The sequence below is a fragment of the Peromyscus maniculatus genome, chromosome 4, assembly GCF_049852395.1.
Source record: "Peromyscus maniculatus bairdii isolate BWxNUB_F1_BW_parent chromosome 4, HU_Pman_BW_mat_3.1, whole genome shotgun sequence".
In the NCBI taxonomy this organism is placed as follows: Eukaryota; Metazoa; Chordata; class Mammalia; order Rodentia; family Cricetidae; genus Peromyscus; species Peromyscus maniculatus.
In genome coordinates, this window is record NC_134855.1 from 63,200,333 (window position 1) to 63,216,024 (window position 15,692).

Consider the following 15,692-nt stretch of genomic DNA (forward strand, 5'->3'; position numbering starts at 1 on the left):
AAACAATCTGTAATTGTTATGGCCTAACTAAATATAAGATAGCAAATGCATATTTTTATTAATTTATAAACTGATACTGGTGATTAATACACAAAATTTTATAGCTAATAATACTGTTGAAGCAAAAATGCTATAAGTGACTTTTATACTAAAGGAAAGTGGATTAGGACCTGGCAGATGAAAGAGACCCACACACCCACCTGAGATCCCTTGCCATGGGTGGGAAGAAGAATCCACAGGCCTACAGACACCTTGAGGGGCCAAGTGGTTGGGTGCCATTATGGTGAACAAATATATGGTGGAGTATGGGGGAAAGAGAGAGGCAGAAGGGTTCATGTCCTATGGAGAGAGGCAGATCTGAAGAGAGGAAGAGGATGAGGAGTGAGCTGAGGTGGGTAAAATGCTTGCCATCTGAGGCCATGGTAATATATGGGCTTGGACTGCTGCAAAGGGCCATGTCTGGGCCCGTGGCCCTGCCCCAGTCATGGTCTATGCTGATGTCCCTGGCTCTTGTCACCTCACTGTGGTGAGAAAAGAGCAGCACAGAATTGAGTTTACTGCTTACTGGCTGCAGCACTCAAGAGAGCAGTCCCTGTACCTCTCCTGGGTAGCACAGTAGAACTAATCCCTGGTAACAGGAACATGGGTGAGAAAGTCCCAAGAGGATGAATGCTGTGGGATGTTCTGTATGTCCTGTGGGAGCCCTTCTTGGGTTCTTTGTGGCGTTACCCAGCAGGTCCGTATAGAGGATGATTAGGACCATGGGCCTGAGTGCAGGTGTTTGAGATGGTCTGCACTTGGCTGTGCTAGGGGATGGTCTGTATGTCAAGTTGCTCTGATTGGTTAATAAATAAAACCTGATCGGCCGTGGCTAGGCAGGAAAGATAAGCGGGACTAACAGAGAGGAGAAAAAAAAGGACAGAAAGGCAGAAGGAGACGCTGCAGCCGCCGCCATGACCAGAGACACTGCAGCCGCTGCCATGACCAGCAGCATGTGAAGACGCCAGTAAGCCACCAGCCACATGGCAAGGTATAGATGTATGGAAATGGATCAATTTAAGATAAAAGCACAGTTAGCAAGATAAGGACAGTTAGCAGGAAGCCTGCCACGGCCATGCAGTTTGTAAGCAAAATAAGTCTCTGTGTTTACTTGGTTGGGTCTGAGCGGCTGTGGGACTGGCGGGTGACAGAGATTTGTCCTGACTGTGGGCAAGGCGAAAAAATCAAGCTACAGATGAACATGGAAGAGCTGTCTCCACCTGTCATCTTCCATGTGGTGGTAAGAGAGAGATGCTCTCCCTACCTCTTGCTGCCTTTGACAGGAGGGAGAGCTGACCCTGAGGTCATGAGAGCAGGAGAGCTGATCTTGCTCCTTATAGCACTCCAGAGATCTGGCGCTGCCTCTTGCCTGGGCAGCACAGTAGACCTGACTCTGTCAGTGAGGGTTCTGGCGAGCTGGCCCTGCAAGTGGGAGAGATGACCCTGCCCCCCATCTGCCATGTGGTAACCTGGGTGAGGGAAAGATGCTCTTTCCCTCCCCGCTCACCACCTGTGGCAGGTGGAAGAGCTGAAATTGGGGGCATGAGAGTGGGAGAGCTAGCCCTGCCCATCACCATCTGCAGTACTCAGGAGAGTGGGCCTTGCACCTTGCCTGGGCAATGCAGTAGAGCTGGGCAATCCACACCTGGTTGTGTGGATGCAGGTGAGTCAGTCCCAAGGATGTGAGATCAGAACTGTCCCTACCCCTTGCTGCCAGCTGCATTGGGTAAACTAGTCAGGTCAGTGCTGGAGCGCTCACCCTGGTGGTGAGGATGAGGGAGAGCTGATGGGCTTACCAACAGAGCTACCCTCCAGGGCTATGGATTGGCCCACCCCAACATCCACCCCATCAGTTAAAGTGAAGCACACTAGAGCAGGTGAAGGGGCCAGTCCTGCAGATCCAAAGCTGAGAGATCTCCATGACACAGGGCAACAACAGGATATCCAACAGGAGTCCCAGTGAGGGGACAGGAACAGTAGGGTAACAGAAGCCAAAGGTCTCAAACCAGACCATAGACTCATTGCAATGAACACTTGTAAGTAAAGGTATATGAACTAAAGGGTATACTGTGTGACTCACTGGGCCACCCTACAGCATCCACAATAGGAGTTTTTTTCATTTAAATTTTATTTTATTTCATTTTGTAAGGGAAGGTGCAAGGGCAGAGGGTCGATATGAAGGGATGGGAATGGGATCAAGATACATGATGTGAAGTTCACAAAGAATCAATAAAATTTTTTAAGTAGCCTAAAATTAGATTATGGCAATATCTGCACAATATTAAAGGATGTTGAATGGGGATGGGGGCAGAAAGGGAGCAGGAGGAGGGGTGGGAAGGATTGTGGCTCATATGTAATATGAAAAATAATTTTAAAATAAAATTTGATTCCATGGGAAATTCAAGGTAAGTAATTAAATTTTATAACCTAAGCTAATGCATAGCTGTAATCTTAAATTGTGTACATTTCTGTGCCCTTGACCAAAACCATTGCATGTGTATCATTTGATAAAGCATCAAATACAGAGGTTGAAAGCAATCTTCTAAAATCTACCATAAAGTTTGAAATCAACATTTATGGATATGGGTTAATAAACAATTAATTATTTTTTCTAGTGCTGTTTGTTGTCTGAGTCAGTGGGGATCACTTGAAGCCAGTGACTTAATCCCTTGTAAAATTCTGTTAAAAAATTTTGTAAAGGATACCATTCTTTCCCCATGTGATGCTTCAGTGCTAGTCAATAAAAACAGAGTGAAGCCCTTTTGTTAGAAACAGACACAAAGAAATACACATACGTATGGACAGATACAGGAGTCAGCATTCAGGCAGGAACAGATTCAGACTCATAGAACAGACAGATAGAGTGGGAGACACAGGAAACATGGAGTCATGAATTCAAATCTGAGCTCACTCAGTTAAATTTCAAAATAAAATCTGTTACTTTATATTTTATTAAAATTAATAAAAAGCAATTAGTTTTGTTGAAATAAACATAAGACTTGAGACTGCTACCCTACTGTGTACTCAGCTTGTTTCTTTAACCTGTCTTTAATAGAATGACATTAACAATCTACCTTACTTGCCTTGGATTTCCCATGTAATCAGTTTACGTACTAAGCTTTTATTTCTTTACTTAACGTGACACTGATACATAACTAGAGATTCAGAATTTATTGCTAATGTGTTTAATTTATGCAACTGTGTATATGAGTGTGTCTTGTGTGTGTGTGTGTGTGTGTGTGCGTGTGTGCGTGTGTGTGTGTGTTTGAGGTTGACATTGGATTTCTTCTTCAATAGGTCCCCATTTTAGTAAAAAAGGCACAAAGTTAGGCTTTCTATTACCATGAAGAGACATCATGACCACAGTAATTCTTATAAAGGAAAAACATTTAATTGGGGTGGCTTACAGTTTCAGAGGTTTAGTCCATTATCATGGTGGGACATGGAAATGTATAGGCAGACATAGTGCTGGAAAAGGAGCTGAGAGTCCTACATCTTGACCCTTAGACAGCAGGAAGTGGTCAGAGTGTCACACTGAGGTAAGCTTGAGCAAAGAAGACCTCAAAGCCCACCAGCACAGTGACACACTTCCTCCAACAAGGCCACATCTTTTAGTGTCACTCCCTATGAGATTATATGTGATAATTACATTCAAACCACAACAGTAGCTATGTAGCCATCAGTTAAGTAGACAAGTAAGACATTCTTGAGAGGAAAAGAACACAGCAGAGTGGAAACAGCTCCAACAAAGCTGGAAGTTTGATATAAGTCAAAATTCTCATCCTTTGAGATATCACATAGAACTTTGAAGATATTTCTTTAGGAACATTAGGCTTCAATCTCCCCATCCCCAGCAGGGTGCTGGAATCTAGAACTATATTATGCTATTTTATACTAATTTTATTTCATATTATAATGGAAGTAGAGAACATTTTTCATACTCAGGCTAGAAAAGATTCACCTGGCAGGTGCTGAATTCTCCAGTTTTACGATGAAAGAAATATATTTTGACTTAAAAATGTAGAAAAGAATACTGATTTGTCATAGAATTATTTAGATGCCTTTGGATATTGAGGATGCCTCTCTTATAATCATCACACTGTATTTTGACACATTTAAGTGGCTTGAATTGGACTTATCTGCACATTGAAAGATATGTACCAAAGAAAGCATTTGCCTCCTCCTTCACTCACTAATTAATGCCTTGCCAAACAGTATTCAATCCCTTTTGAATCTATTATTAAATGTCCTTTTCAATAACAAGTTGTAAGACATTCCGTTTGTAAATGATTGTACTTTTCGGACTTGTCTGTGCTTCTTAGTTTCTTGAAAACATAACTGCACAGGTCACATTAATCCCAGTCTAAGTCCTGAAGCTCTGCTCTATAAAATACCCCAGACTTTATCAGTTCTTTCACACCAGTCATTTTAGTTTTTCGAGACACGGTTTCTCTGTGTAGCTTTGGAGCCTGTCCTGGAACTCAATCTGTAGTCTAGGCTGGCCTTGAACTCACAGAGATCCACCTGGCTCTACCTCCCAAGTGCTGGGATTAGAGGAATGAGCCACCACCACCTGGCTTCTTTCACACCAGTTTAATGGATTTGCTCAAATTTCTTGTCAATTATTTTTTTTCACACCCTTCATACAGCAGAACTTCTTCCCCATGACCTCAGTCTGCGTTCATAAGAAGAAACAGTTGTGTACTTAGTGTACTTGGTAAAAGCAAAATATAAAAGAAAATTCTCATGTTACGGCCTATATATTGAGATTTCTGGCACACAATTTATTTATTTTTAGTCCTTTGTATGAATTATTTCAGGCAGTGATGCAATATTAAGTTGACATGTGGGCAGGATGTGCAATGTCTTTTTTCATACCATAATTCCAAAAGTCTATTTAATATATTTTCTTCATATTAAGGATATAGCAGTAATAAACTGAGAAGAGGTAAAACTTGATCTTAGCCAAAAGGCTAATAATGATGCCAGTATACTTTTCTATCCATGCTAAGATTTTATGCATCCTATGTCAATTTGTGTACCCAGAAATCTAGTTGAGATTTTGGCCTCAAAGGAAAATCAGTTCCTCAAACCATCAAATTAATGTTCTGCCCCTGAGAATCAAAGACTATATTAATTGGATCTTTGGAATTATTTTTGAAACCCATGGGACTATTTTGAATCAATATATTATAAATCCCTCTACCTTGTTTCTATAATATATGGTACATACATATCCACAGATAATTATTTTCTGCATTTGGTAAGTAAAGATGTATCTTGAATGTTAGTGTGTTGTCTTATTACTTTAGAAAACATTTTTATTTCAAGAAGTGCCATTGACCATTCTATTCATATTTCTGTGTCACTAAAGAATCCAGATCATATGCATGTTCTTTAAATATACAGTTGGGGAACAGTTGGCTGTGTGTGCGATGCCTCAAGAGGAAGCTTTGTGGTTTTATATATTTAGCCCCTCACACACAATAACAGAGAGGACATTGTTTAAACACCTGTGGTTCCATAAACTATTTTCATGAAAGATTTAATAACATAAAAATAAAACCCAAAACTCCGCACTTGTTCTAAGATAGTTGGATTTTTTATTGACTGTTTAAAGGCTACCTTTATAAGAAGAGATGTTCTAACATCAGAAAGTGGCTCATTTCATTTGCATCACTTTGCTATGATTGATACTTACAGTGTAATGTACGCTATAGGAATGGGAAGAGTTTGCTAACTGTTATAATCTCCTATAATGGAACAGAATAAAAAATGCCACTTGTTTGTGCACAAGAATAAGTGTGTGAACTGTCAATTGAAAGAGTAATTTGGGGCCGGGCGTTGGTGGCGCACGCCTTTAATCCCAGCACTCGGGAGGCAGAGCCAGGCGGATCTCTGTGAGTTCGAGGCCAGCCTGGGCTACCAAGTGAGCTCCAGGAAAGGCGCAAAGCTACACAGAGAAACCCTGTCTCGAAAAACCAAAAAAAAAAAAAAAAAAAAAAAAAAAAAAAAAAAAAAGAAAGAGTAATTTGGATTCTGAATCTGTTACATATTAAAAGACAAATTCTATATATTAAGTTCTCTCTAGATAACTAAAGTTAGGTGAGGCATCTATGACTTGTAGGTGAAAAGCAGCAGTTAATATTAATTTTTTTATCCTGTATCTGAAATGAGATATTATCACTGCTGAGAAAAGTGGGAAACCCAACATACATTACGTGGCCAACTTGCATGATAGAAGTAACTAGCTGCATTTCTTACTTTTGGGTTTACTTTATAATTTTTTTTCAGAAAGCTTGGAACATATAATAAAAGTAGGACCTTTCAAAACACAGATGAATGCAAGGGGACAAGTTGATACTTATATGTAAGGAAGGAAGTTTGGAAAAAATGAATCAAAACTCATGTAGGCATGTGTGTATGTGTGTGAGAGAGAGAGAGATAGAGACAAAGAGAGACAGACACAGAGACAGAGAGATAGAGAAGTAGATACAGAAAGATTGAAAGAGAGATATAACACAAACATGCAGGGTGAAAAAATAACACAGCAAAGATGGGGTGTATACTGAGAAGAGTAACTGACCCACAGATGAAAAGAAGGCATTGCTCACATTTCTTGTGATTTTCAACTTGCAAGGTGTAAGAAAATGACCTCCCTAAACCATACTGCAGGGATGGATTTCATTCTTGTGGGACTCACAGACAGCCCAGTGTTGGGGAGGATCCTCTTTGTGGTGTTTCTGCTCATCTTTGTCATCACACTGGCAGGAAATCTGTGCATGATTATGCTCATCAGGAACAATTCCCACCTACAAACGCCCATGTACTTCTTCCTTGGGCACCTCTCCTTTGTAGACATTTGCTACTCTTCCAATGTTACTCCCCACATGCTGCATGGTTTCATCTCCAACCAGAAGACAATCTCCTATGCTGGATGTTTCACCCAGTGTCTCCTCTTCATTGCTCTGGTGATTACTGAGTTTTATATCCTTGCTTCAATGGCACTGGACCGCTATGTGGCCATTTGCAGTCCTCTGCATTACAGTACCAGGATGTCCAAGAATGTCTGTGTCTCTCTAGTCACATTCCCTTATGTTTTTGGCTTCCTGAATGGGCTCTCTCAGACTCTGCTCACTTTCCGCTTGTCTTTCTGTGGCTCCCATGAAATCAACCACTTCTACTGTGCAGACCCTCCTCTCATCATGCTGGCTTGCTCTGACACTCATGTCAAAAAGATGGCCATGTTTGTGGTAGCTGGCTTCACTCTCTCAAGTTCTCTCACTATCATTCTTCTGTCTTACCTTTACATTTTTGCAGCCATCTTGAGAATCCGTTCTGCTGAAGGAAGGAAAAAAGCTTTTTCCACGTGTGGTTCCCACATGACAACCGTCACCATATTTTATGGAACCCTTTTCTGCATGTACTTAAGACCTCCGTCAGAGAAATCTGTAGAGGAGTCCAAAGTAATTGCTGTCTTTTACACCTTTTTGAGCCCAATGTTGAACCCCTTGATCTATAGCCTAAGGAACAAAGATGTCATCAATGCCATGAAACAGGTGATTAAAGGAAAGCTCTTTCAATAAACGTCAATTTGGGCATGTGTTTAGTTGAACTCACTCTGTGTCTATTTAAACTAAGTCATTTTAAGCAACCCATTTGCCTCTGCATTATGTCTATTTTCAACCTGTTTCTCATTTGTTAATTGTCCACATTTATTCTTGAAATTGATACCTTTGGGGGAAACATTTGGTAAAATAAATAATACAGACATTGTGAAATACCCTCTTTAGCAGAAAAACTGCAAATAGGCTTCACTTAGTGTTCAATGACTCCATACAAAGTCTTGCTTCCATGTAAATGTATATGATCACAAATCCATGATCCTTGTAATCTTTACAGTCTATCTTGTTTGAATAATGTGGTTAAAAACATAAGCCGAAAATATTTGTTTGAGTCATTAGATCATTTCTGATGCAATGTCTAGGATAAAGAATTTGGTCTGATGTCTAAATAATTAGTTGGACGTTCTTGTAAACATTAAAGATCTAGATCACCATCCCAAAATTTCTGTTAATTTTCTCAAAACATAGCATTTGATAAAATCATCCCATATATTAAGTAGGTCTAGAAATCTTCTCGAAGTTTGGAAATATTCTCTTGAATGACATCTATTTATATATTGATAAGAGTATTAATAAGATTCATCCAGCTTTATGTTCTGCATAATTTTCAGTACAATCACTTGCATTTAGAATTCGGTGATTTGGAACAATAGGGTGTATTTATTGACTTCTATGTACTTTTTTCCACCCATTGGTGGAAACATGTCTGTAGGAGTGAGTGTAATCTTATTGTTCTTGAGATTTAAAGTTAGTGAAATCTTGTTTGTGATAACTTCTAATTTCAATGGAAATATAATTATATCTTTCCCCTCCTTCCTTTCCTCCCTCCAACTCCTTCCATGCCATGCCCTTGACTCCCTCTTAAATTATGGCCTCTTTATCTTTGATTATTATTATGGGACAAGAATATAAACACAGAAGAGCCAGATTCAATGAAATCTGATTTCCTAGATAAAGTGTAGGACAAAAATCTTTTAGCGACAGACTCAATAGCAGAAGTGGCAAGGTAAAGAGCTATATTCTCCATTCATCTTAACTCATTCATGATTGGAGAGCTAGATTGCTGTATAGTGAAACATATATAGTTAGCTTTCCTTAAATTCCCTTAAATATTTGATTCTTTAATGTTTTCATTAAATGTCAACACAGAAATTCTATAGGAATCTTTGCTGCAAAATGTAGAGCAGATTTTTGCAGAAAATAAATCATCTTTAGTTTATGTAAAACTTGATCATTTTGGAGTCTTGGTTCACTGAATAAGTCTAAAGTTCTGTCAGATTTCTCTTTTAGAAGCAATATTCTAAGAAAAGAGAGATGATTTGGGTCATTGATATATAATAATTATATTTAAGAGGCATGTGATTTATCAGTAGTATTATGACACAGTGGGATTTAAAAATGTGATCTGTGGTGACAGCAATGAAGGACAGGTGTTTAGAAGAGTAATGCAATGGCAAAGACTCATTTTGTAATGTGATCCCTTGTCCTACTTCATTTTTATGGCAAGTTATTTATTCTGTGATATTTTCTTCAATCTTTCCAGTGTTGCTTCCATTTACAGCCATGAAAATGATTTGATATCCAGATTATAATTCTTTTTGATGTATATATTTTTAATAATTGCAAAATACACATTGAATTACCTAAATAATTCTATATTCATTTTAAATTTTTTTTGATATTATAATATAGTTTCATAATTTCCCCCTTCCCATTCCTCTTTACAAATCCTCCCATGAACTCACTCCTTGATCTTTTTCAAATTCATGTCCTCTTTTTTATTATTGTTATACACACACACACACACACACACACACACACACACACACACACACACATTCCTACATATGTAAACACAACCTACTAAATCTGTATAATTACCTGTAAGTATACATTCTCAGGGCTGCCTATTTCATATTGAACATTCATTTTTTAAATTTTGTCTTAGAGAAATCCACCTTTCTTTCAGACATGTTGCCTTTCTTAGTACAAGTGGTTGACCTAATTTTAGTCTTTATATATATTTTTATTTACATTGATAATTGAATTTTTTGTTTCATTACATAGTGTGAGTGTTAGGTGAATGGCATTTCAGCAGTTCTTTTAAAATATGATAAAACATGAATCATTAAGCATAAAAATATTTGTGAAATTTAACAATATAGTTGCTGCTTTTCACATTATTCCTTTTAATTATAAAATGAAATAGTAAAGTATAATTATTTTTATTCTTATTATTTGAAGTTTTAGGCAGAGAGAATAAGTTTCTTTCCTGAAAAGAAAATCTTTCAACTGTAATTCCAATGATGTTTGTTCACACAACTTTGACTTTCTATTTAGAAGAGTGATTCTCAGCCTGTGCATTGAGACTCTTTTGGGGTCACATGTAAGATATCCTGCATATCAGATATTTACATTGTTTTATAACAGCAGCAAAATTACAGTTATGAAGCAGCAACAAAAACAATATTATGGTTGGGGTTACCACAGCATGAGGAACTGTATTAGAGTTGCAGCATTAGGGAGGGTGAGAACCATTGATTTAGGATATACTACAAAGAGTAGAATTGATGGATTAAATAGTACATGAACATACATGTCTATGTGTCTTTCTTGTCCCTTTTCTTTGATTTTTTTCTGTCTGTTTGTTTTGTCCTATTTTGGTGTGTGTTTGTTTTTGTTTTATCTTATTATTGTTCTTTAGCTGCCTATTTATTTTGTAAAGAGATACAGAAAGGGTATGAATTCAGATGCTACAGGAAGACCTTGGAGCTGGGGGACCATAATCAGAATATACTGTTTAAAAAATATGAAGGACAGGAGAGCGTTCCCCTCTAGACCTGGATTAGGCACTGACAACACCCAAATACCAATTTCCTACACAAAGAGATTCTTTATTAAGCAAGTCGAAGAAAAAAGATGGCTGAATCTGAATCGGGCAGAAACAGCAGCCAATAGCTTAGCAGCTGTAATTTTAAATGGCAAAAAGAAGAGATCTGTATTAGAATGAGCTAGGATGGTTTGGTAAATTCTGATTGGGCATGTTCATTTGTGTAGCCAAATGGGGATTTTTGATTGCTTGACCTTGATGTTTTGATAGTTAGATCTTGCTGATCAGACTCAGAAATGAGTCATGTATATGAAAGTGGCCAAGTAAGAAAACAGACCTTGGTGGCTGGTGCCAAGAATGGATTCTAATTGTTTAGCGAGGGAGAGGGAAGCAGGGAGGGCAAGATCCGCTGGTGCCATGTTTGCCATGCTTGGCCTGCTAGAGTGCTTCAAAATAAATTTTAAATAAAGGAAAAATAGAGGAAAAAATAAAGTCAAAATGTAATGTTACCTCAAAAAATAAACATAAACAAATACTTAAAAAAATTTTAAAATCCATGCTGATTTCTTCTGGAGGGAATTATCTTTCAGAAAGTAACTAACAATTGATACCTATGAGTAATGCTTGATCCAAGTGCTTGTATACCTCTTGTCAGCATTAGGGAATACTACTTAATATTATCTGTTACTTTTGCAGATAATTTCTGTTTAGTAACTGGTTAGAAGCAGAAACATGTATATATAGAGATCCTTTTGAAGGTGGAGAAAATGTTACCTAAATATTACAAAGAATTTATATGCTAAAATGTGTTTTATGGTCACCACATGAATGGAAGTAATGTTATTAAAATCCAAATAATATATTGTAACTCATCTTGGGTCAAAAATGGAGTCACTCAATACAGATTTACAAAGTGAAAGGAAGAGCCTAAATGCTGACGAATCAGGTAGAAAGATGTTATCAAGCAAGAGTAAACTCAGGATATAGTTTAACCACAAGAAATGATGTCTGGAATTGCATTTCCTGTCAATCAGCTCTTCCAAAAACTTTCAGATCTGTAATGTCAATTATATTCTCACTCAATCCCAAATTATGCACTCTAAAACATATTCTTATCATTCCAAAGAACCACATTCAATCAAAACAAATAAGAGTATTGTTAAAACATCTTTAATTTAAAATTGGGGAGGTTTTATATATGAATGTTGTATTTACATAATTTCCACCTCTTCCTCTCCTCCCCTCCTTCTCAAATTCAGAGCTTCTATTAAAATTGAAGGTGTATTTTTCTTTAATGGGAAACTGTAGGTGCTGAACTTTTCTCCACTTTGCAGAGGTTTCTTATGAATACTCTCTTTAGAGCCTGTTTCACATCCTTGTTCCTCAGGCTGTAAATAAATGGATTCACCATGGGACTCACAAAAATACAAAACACCGCCACAATTTTGCCTTGCTCAACAGACCTCTCATTTGCTGGTCTCAGATACATGCAGAAGAGGGACCCATAGAACATAGTGATGGCTGTCAGGTGTGAGCCACATGTGGAGAAAGCCTTTCGCTGCCCTTCACTGGAACGGATCCTCATGATGGTGATGAAGATAAAAATGTAGGAGATGAGAATGATGAGAAGGGAACCTGTGAGATTAATCACAGCTGACACAAATAGGGCGGTTTGCTTGATATAAGTGTCAGAACATGTTAACATCAAGAGGGGAGGGTCAGCACAGTAGAAATGGTTGATGGTGTTGGGTCCACAAAAGGATAGACGTGAGGTCAATATCACCTGCATTGTGCCCACCATAGAACCCCAGATGTAGGGAAAAGTGACCAGGCAAATACAAACTGGCCGGGACATTTTCGTACTATAATGCAGGGGGTTGCAAATTGCCATGTACCTGTCATAGGCCATGGCACCAAGCATGTAATATTCAGTTAAGAGCAGCGTGACAAAAACAAAGCACTGAGCCAGACACCCAATGTAAGAAAAGGTTTTCTTCTCAGATAGAAAGTTGACTAGCATCTGAGGAGAGACATTGGTAGAATAAAAAATGTCCACACATGCCAAGTGGGTCAGGAAAAAATACATGGGGGTTTGCAGCCGGGGAGTGAACCTGATTAATAAGATCATGCCAAAGTTCCCTGTCAGTGTGATGAGGTAAATCATGAGAAATACCATGAAGAGAATCGGTTGCAGTTCTGGTCGAGTGCTAAGTCCCAGAAGAATGAACTCAGTGGCCTCAGTGCCATTGTGCTTTGTGTCTGAGTACACCTTCATAGTCCCTAATAAAAAAACAAGTAAGAAATATTAATTAAATTATTTGTAAAAACCCACATCAGTTTTTACTCAACAATATGCTCCTTAGGAGTGTGTATGGGAATTATTAAAAGAAGCTCTCTGAATAACTGATCAACAGAGAAGACCTTTGATGGAATGTAGTCTGGTTACAATTTCATGTGGCTAACCTTAGGATCTATCCCCCTCTGTATCAGATTTAACATTTTGATAAACCAATAAAATAATGTGGAATGTATAACTTATCACCTTGTTCTCTACCCATGTGAAAAGCTGAGAATGTTATCAGTCAGCATCTGAAGCCTACTGATGAGATTCCTCTGCCTGATGTAAGTGCCCACTTACGTTTCCACCAACATATTTTTTGAAATGCCTTGACTTATAGCTTCTTTTGTTCTGTCACTCTAAAAATTCCATCAAATTGCTTCCATATTGGACATTGTATTTGAGAACTGAATATGTACGTGTGTGTGTGTGTGTGTTAACAAAAGAGAAGGTTAAAATTACTTCCAAAATTGAAGAACTGACATGTTCTTCTCAGTTGGTTTACTGTGTTGATTACAACATGCAATCTCTGAGAGTTTGCAGAGTTTGAACCATGCTGCTATGGCTACTAAACAACTTCTACCAGAAGTCTACCATAGTACAACGGACTTGGCTTCACTCTTGGTATTTCCAATGAGGAACTTGGTCTCCTGCTTTTCAAATGTAGCTCCTGCAGTAGGTGAGTAATGGAATGGGGCCACTGGATGATCATCCAGAGATTGGGTGGTTACTGTCAATAAAGAGAAACTGGAAATTTTGAAAACCAAGTAACTGTTTAGATTCTGCCATCCATACATCTAAGTTCTACTTCTCCTACTGAAATGATTATTTATTTATGTTTTGATCTGTGATTCTCTATCCAGCTATTAGTTGCTGCATATAGGCAAAAACTTAGTTTGTATTACTTCCTAGAACATGAACAAGTGCCTGGATCATAGACCATATTACATACATCATTACTTGAATCAATGAGGACATTTGTTGGCATGGCAAACTGATTTTTTTCCTGAGCATGCAGATTTCTTATCTCTCTGACATTACTAGGGCATGAATAGCTGAAAATGCTTATTATCAAGTGAAGAATGTATTAAGAGGAATCAAAATTAAAGAAAGAAGGAGCAACTAGGAATTTACTTAAATAATAAAGCTGGTTCTGGTGGGGTATGATCTAATCCTTGTAATTAATCCTTAACTTTTTCTTTTTCTTTTTTTTTTACTCCCCTAAACAAGTTTATTTGACCCATCTGCACCAATGTGCTTGATCATATGTGGGCATGAGATTCACAGGCTGGAGGTACATCAGGATGCATTTAATTAATTAATTATTTATTTTATTATCTGCTTGATACAGTATAAATTCTTATCCTAATAGTGAAATGTTTCATTGAGGCTTGCCCAGTAATTGAGTAAAACCAAAACTTATAAGCCACAGTCATCCTAGGGTCCCCCCTCCTGCTATATAGCCTCCCTGGTTCTGTGAGTTGCAGTCTGATTGTTCTTTGCTTTATATCCAGAATCCACTTATGAATGAGTATATACCATATTTGGGTTTGGGTTACCTCACTCAGGATGATATTTTCTAGTTCCATTCATTTGCCTGCAATTTCATGCTGTCATTGTTTTTCTCTATTGAATAGTATTCCATTGTGTATATGTGTATATATTCCATGTGTATTACATGCAGTAAAGCTCTCAGTCACCATAGATGGAGTAAACAAAATATTCCATGATAAAACCAGATTTAAACAACACCTATCCACAAATACAGCCCTATAGAAAACACTGGAAGGAAAAATCCAACCTAAAGAAGCTAAACACACCCATGAAAACTCAGGCAATAGCCACACCAACAAATACCAAAGAAGGAAAATGCAACACTACCACAAAAAAATAACAGGAATTAACAATCACTGGTCATTAATATCCATCAATATCAATGGTCTCAATTCACCTATAAAAAGACACAGACTAACAGAATGGATAAGAAAACAGGATCCATCCTTCTGCTGCATATAGGAAACACAACTTCAAAGACAGACACTAACCCAGAGAAAAAGGCTTTCCAATCAAATGGACCTAAGAAGCAAGCTGGTGTAGTTATCCTAATATCTAATAAAATAGACTTTAAACTAAAGTCAATCAAAAGGGATCAGGATGGATATTACATATTTATCACAGGAAAAATCCACCTAGATGAAGTCTCAATTCTGAACATTTATGCCCCAAATACAAAGGTACCCAAATTCATAAAAGAAACATTACTAAAGCTTAAAGCGCACATCAAACCCCACACATTAGTAGTGGGATATTTCAACACACCACTCTCACCAATGGACAGATCTACCAGACTGAAACTTAACAGAGAAATAAAGGACCTAACAGATGTTATGACTCAAATGGACTTAATAGATATCTACAGAACATTTGATCCTAACACAAAATGATTATACCTTCTTCTCAGCCCTCATGGAACCTTCTCAAAAATTGACCACATGCTTGGTCACAAAGCAAATCTCAACAGATACAAAAACATTGGAATAACCTCCTGTGTCTTATTAGACCACCATGCCTTGAAGTTAGATTTCAACAAAAACAAAAGTTACAGAAAGCCTACAATATCATGGAAACTGAAGAATGCCCACCTGAAACAACAATGGATCAAGGAAGAAAGAAAGAAAGAAATTAAAGATTTCCTAGAATTCAATTAAAATGAAATTACAACATACCCAAACTTATGGGACACTATGAAAGCAGTGCTAAGAGGAAAATTCATAGCTCTAAACTTTTTCATTTTAGACTACTAGAAAGAAATTAAAGCTGAATCTGGATTAAAATGTAATCTACCTTTCATCACTGTATG

General features: G+C 37.8%; 2 protein-coding genes across 3 annotated transcripts; one reads left to right on the forward strand and one right to left on the reverse strand.

Annotated features, from left to right (window-relative positions):
- The first annotated feature begins 6,689 nt into the window (after positions 1 to 6,689).
- LOC102919625 (olfactory receptor 5M10) lies at positions 6,690 to 11,673 on the forward strand. 2 transcript variants are annotated; one of them, XM_006989681.3, is made up of 2 exons: positions 6,690 to 7,612; positions 11,649 to 11,673. In XM_006989681.3, exons 1-2 carry the CDS (start codon positions 6,690 to 6,692, stop codon positions 11,671 to 11,673), a joined length of 948 nt encoding a protein of 315 aa, XP_006989743.3. The 2 variants fall into 2 exon arrangements, with proteins under 2 accessions (XP_006989743.3, XP_006989742.3); XM_006989680.3 differs by lacking the exon at positions 11,649 to 11,673 and having other exon boundaries at positions 6,690 to 7,625.
- A 112-nt stretch (positions 11,674 to 11,785) lies between these two features.
- On the reverse strand, positions 11,786 to 12,769 carry LOC102920143 (olfactory receptor 5M5-like). The gene has a single exon (XM_006989682.2). The coding sequence runs from the start codon at positions 12,767 to 12,769 to the stop codon at positions 11,786 to 11,788; it is 984 nt and encodes a 327-aa protein (XP_006989744.2).
- Between the last annotated feature and the right edge of the window lie 2,923 nt (positions 12,770 to 15,692).